The sequence below is a fragment of the Aphidius gifuensis genome, linkage group LG6, assembly GCF_014905175.1.
Source record: "Aphidius gifuensis isolate YNYX2018 linkage group LG6, ASM1490517v1, whole genome shotgun sequence".
Classification (NCBI taxonomy): Eukaryota; Metazoa; Arthropoda; class Insecta; order Hymenoptera; family Braconidae; genus Aphidius; species Aphidius gifuensis.
The window spans coordinates 13,472,375-13,477,955 of NC_057793.1; the positions used below are offsets into that span (position 1 = coordinate 13,472,375).

General features: G+C 31.6%; 1 protein-coding gene across 1 annotated transcript; it reads right to left on the reverse strand.

The window, feature by feature from the left end:
• Window positions 1–486: 486 nt before the first annotated feature.
• On the reverse strand, window positions 487–1,458 carry LOC122859867. The gene has a single exon (XM_044163549.1). It carries the CDS (start codon window positions 1,456–1,458, stop codon window positions 487–489), a length of 972 nt encoding a protein of 323 aa, XP_044019484.1.
• Window positions 1,459–5,581: the final 4,123 nt, after the last annotated feature.

Below are 5,581 nucleotides of genomic sequence, written 5' to 3' on the forward strand. Positions count from 1 at the left end.
AAAAAGTTAAATAAAAAACAATAACAATAATTTTTTATATTTTTTTTCAAAAAAAAATTTTTATTTTATATTATTTACAAATTGATAATATTTTCTTTATTAATATTGGACTGATGATTTCACTCAATCGTTGAATTCTCATGTTGAAACGTTCATGATCACGAGCAAGTTGTATCCATTCTTCACATCGTGCAGCTTTGTATGCATACAACCATCATATGAATTGTAGGTGTTGAATTGAAAGAAACTCGACTTTTATTCATCCTTGAGTCTTCCATATTTGATGTTTTCATATTGATTTGGTTTCTTCTCTCTCTCCCAATCATATGACTTTGGTTGACTGAATTTTTTTTCTTTTTCTTCATTTAACAAACAAGTTTTATCAGAATTCTCCTTGGCAGATTTATCTTTGCTTTTAAACATTTTCAATGTTGTCTCATCAAAAAATAAATGATATATGAGGAAATTTTTTGCTCACACTCCAATTTATATCAATTTTCGAACGGAACCACTTATGGGTTTGTATTCCACAATTTGATCATGTAATATTAAACAATGAGCTGATGTATCTGGGGGAAACTGTTCCATTGATTCAGTTTCCAAACGTATATCCACAGGTCCACTTTTTAGAAATTCATTCTGTTTAGAGCAGTCTATGACAATGAGTGGTGCTTGCTCTAAAAATTCTGTCTTTGTTAATAATGGTTCTGGCTTTTTTTCAAAGTATGATAATTGAAAATTTGTAAACATATCATAGAGCAAAGCGAATTGATTCTTGTTTATATCAAGATTTAAATTTCCATATGGGTACGATTGTGAATTTGAAAATAATTTTATATCTCTCAAATTACAATGATCAAAATGACTTGCATTTTTATCAGTTTGGTTTTTACGTGCAGTTTGAAATCCTAAAACTTTATATCTTGGTATCTCGAGTTGTGTTGATGTTTTCACACTCCATACATGTTTTGAAGTCGCAGGAAGTAGAGGGTAATCGCACAGCTCCCAAGCACGAAAACTTAGTGAAATAGCTGGATCTTTTGATATGTAGTTTAAAAGTTGAATTTTATCTTTATCTGAGACTCGAATGTATGGTACAACCCATTCTATTTTTTGAATAGCAATTTTTGCAGTTTCTGCTGCTGTTGTCTTTAGGTATGCATTGGTATCAGTATTTGATCTTGTAAGAATGAGTTCATGTTTTGCATTAATTATCACTTCGCGATAATCTTCAGCAAATCCAAGTAGTAAGTTCAATGGTATTGATATATCAAAGTATCCATCAGCATTATTACTAGCAGAATCTGTCCAGCCTGAATTTTCCAATAATGATTTCTGGTTAGGTGTGAGTGATACATAACCTTTCATTAGAGTTGTGAGTCCTACATTTTTACTACGATCTATTTCAACAGCATTTATTTCATAGCGGATTTCTTCAGATAAATGAGCAATAGCCATTTTTACTAGACTGGTAGTATTTGCAACAGCAGCTCCATCATTTTTTGTAAATTTTCCTTGAATGTGTAGAGTACTTTTAGATGGTAGTATGCACAGATCTTGATGTTGAATTCCAATTCTTATTTCATCATTATTATTGAAAGATGGCGCTCCATATGGTTAATGAGCATGGAGTTCATGATGAGCTATAGACTTATCAAAAACAATCGATTTTTGAATGTTTAAGACAACACAATTTTACTTTTACTTTATTGGACGTAGTTTGAGACCAAGACTCTTGAGAAATTGGACGTCTTGACGTGTTAGCGTCCTGACTGTCTGATGACGACTGATGGGTTTTTGGCATGTTAATTTCTTTATATAACTGCTTCCAACTATTTTCTCTTGAAAGACAGTACACATTATTTCATACTCTTTGCATGTAGTCTTATTGTTATGATTTCTCCTCGAAAATTTATTAAATCTCCGTCTTGATCAACAATTTTCAGCTGAAGATGGTGTATTGCCCGGACGCCGACTGGTAAATAAATGATATGTGACGGCACTTCTATAATCTTATATCCTGGTGGAACACTAGGAAAAAATTCATGAATAGTATGAACTTGTTGATTATTTAAATATGCACCTGTTATTATATTACATTCAACACGTAGAGCATTAACTTTCAATATTGTCACTGGTAAATCAGATTTATGAGTCACATTAGGTTCCAAGATTTAAGGTGAAAATCCTAATAATCTTCCAATAGAATCTTCAGGAATAAAATTTATCGGACGATCACATTTAATTTCACAACACAGTTCACTATTATTTGGTTTAAGACTTATGGAGACCATTTGCAGAAGGTATTTTTCAATGTCTTCAATTTCATAACTTCTTGTTGGTATATATAGAATAATTTCACTTTTATAACCAATATAAAACTTATTGTTATGTAAATAAATATTAGGTATTGAATTAGAAGTAAGTAACTCGACAAGTCGAATAACATCATTTTTCTCATGTGATAATTCAATTGATGGATAATATTGTGCTTCGAGAACGGACGATGTTCCAGACAACGTTAACGTAAACGAGTCATCCATGACTGATGTATTAATTATGTTTTTTTTTGTATTTATAACTCTCCAGTCAAAAATTTTAAACATAAATGTCCGCATATGACTGTATCATAATTTTGAAATTTTTGATAATTATATTTAATGCTACCAACATCGAGATATTTTACGAGATCTGCAGGTGGTTGTAAGTCTCCAAAGCTATAAATAAAAATGACTTTATTATTTCTTTTTATATGCTACCCAGTGCGTACCAGAACCATCTTTGTCATCAAGATTTATAATGGCTGATTTATATTTCCTGGTTTAGTAGTGGGTAAAGCATTTCTCATGAAAACTCCGCTAAAATATGGGATTTTCATAGCTTTAGCATACTTCAAGAGATCAATATTAGTGAGTGCCCGATGTGGTAGCTTTACATGTTTTTTATTGGCTTTAAAAAAAGACCCATTCCTCTTTTATGAGGCTGAAGATATTTTACCGAAGGCAATTGTTTCCATTTTCGTGTTATGACGTTTATTTTCTTCAAATTGTCGTTTGGCAGCACTAGCATCATTTATTGCTTTCGTTATACTAGCAGCACCCCCACTTAATGCTCTAACAGCACTTAAACCAGCAAAGAAGTGGCAACAAATGGTAAAAAACCGCCTATTTTTGATGGCAATGGTAGAATACGTGGCATCCGTATTTTTCCTCGCCCTCTTGCTTTTTTAACAGCATCGTGTGCTCCTTCAAGTGCACATTTAATTGGGTCTTTGTCTAGTTTGATAAATTCTTTCGATGCATTTATGATTTTTCTGAATAATGTTTTTTTTTTTTCACCAATCTTTTTTTTTTTAATTTGTACATTTTGACTTCTATTTCTTGTCTTTCTTTTTTTCTTAAGACCCATACCTAATTTTGCTTCAGCTTTCATTGTGTTAGCTATACCCCAAGCAGCTGCTTTTTCACCTATGGAAGAATCTTTTGCAAGTACACGTTTCTAAGCTCTCTCAACAAGGTCTCTATCAGCTTGATTTCTGACGCTGATATTATCTTGATTTTCAGAATAAGCAATATCGTGCTGTTTACAGGCAGCGTCTAATGGATTTATACCAGGATCACCTCGAGCTAACCTTTTTGATAATTGAGTACCTGGTCCGCAGTATTGGTAACCCGGAACGTGAAGTTCAATAGGAAATTTATTGATTAAAGTATTCATGAGACCTTTACCTCTTTTTTTCCGACGTCTGTGCACAAGCATAGTGTTGTGATGAATAAAATCAAAGCTATAAAAACCTGGTATTTATAGAAAAATATTCAGTCGTGAACATGGAGTTAATGTTCTGCGGAGCAGAATGTCAAGTTGCCAGTAGTTAATTTTGATAATGTTGTTCAACAAAGTTCAAATAAAAAAAATCAAAAACGACATGGGAAGCTTTTACCTAGTAGTGTGCGAGGAATTTTTTGTGGTCCATCTAATTGTGGTAAAATAAATGCCCTCCTAGCTATAATTACTCATCCGAATGGGCTACGATTTGAAAATGTATATGTTTATTCAAAATCTTTAAATCAACCAAAAAATCAGTTCTTAGAGAAATTACTTGAATCTACGAAATGTATCGGCTATTATCCATTTAATGAAAATGAAAATGTAATTGAACCTCAAGCTGCTCATCCAAATTCATTAATGATTTTTAATGATGTTACGTGTGAAAAACAAGACAATATCCGGGCTTTTTTTGTATGGGTGGTCATCAAAATGTTGATTGTTTTTATCTTTCTTAAACTTATGCACGTATACCAAAACATTTAGTACGAGATAATGCAAATTTTCTTGTACTTTTTCGACAAGATGGAATGAATTTAAAACATATTTATAATGATCACGTGAATACTGACATGTCATATACTCAATTTCGAAATTTATGTCTAGCTTGTTGGGATAGTTATAAACATGGATTCGTTGTTATCGACAAGGATAGTGAAATCAACAATGGCCGATATCGGAAAGGATATGACTGTTTTGTTACTATAAATTAAAAAGAACTTCTGAAATAAAAATAGTTATGTAGTAAGTGTGAGAGCATCAACATGACGAGTAAAATGTTCGAAAAAAAAAAAAATAATCTGTATCAGATTACAAAAGCTAGCGATGCAATACGCCGTACACATAAAATGTTAAAAACGAATCAAGACGCTTCGGAAAAATATGCAAGTGATATATTTAAACCTATTGTAACACCTTTGGAAAAATTAGTGAATCAAAAAACAACAACAAGTGATATAAAAAACGAAGTAAAGAATGAACTTGACAAAAGAAAGAAGAACAAACAAAAGAGGAAGATGATGATGATAATGATGTTTTTTATGAATCGTTTGATAAGTTTGATGAGGATTCTGTAAAAGAGTCACTTGATCAAACATCTTCTCCACTCGATAATGAATGAAATGGAAAAGATCGATGTCAGTTAAACTCGATCAACAGGATTGGAAACTTGATAATAATGTTATGTTTGGAAACTCAAATATTGAATTCGAAAATAAAAAAAATCTACATTGAAGATAAAACATATCAAGAGACGCCAGGTTTATTGGAACTCCTTTCCAATCATAAAGTTGATGACTCATTAATAAATAATGATGATAAAAAAAATTTTATTAAAATTATTAAATTAACAAATGCTCAGTCTATATATTTCAAACCTAATGGTGGACTGAGAAAAAAAACAAATGCCAAGTATGAAAAATATATTTTGCCATTCATGAAACCTTCAACAAAAACTGGTACATCATTACCTCGTTATAAAATTACAAACAAAAGTAACAAATTTGATTACGTTCATTAGAATAATCCAAATGAACTTATTGATCGTCTTCGATTATTATTGGCTTCCCAAGCAGCCGGTAATCCGAACCATACTAATGAAATCGTTTCCATAATTGAAGAACTGAGAGAAGCTGGCATTATCTATTAATTTATATGCATATGACGCTTAAGCTTAGTTGCTCATCTGCTGTCACGATGAGTATAGATATTTTTGGACAAATATCAATAAATAAAAGTTCATTACAAAGTGTTCGAG

Coding starts and splice junctions, on each gene's coding strand:
- LOC122859867 (XM_044163549.1), bottom strand. CDS start 1,458: ATGGCTATTGCTCATTTATCTGAAGAAATCCGCTATGAAATAAATGCT.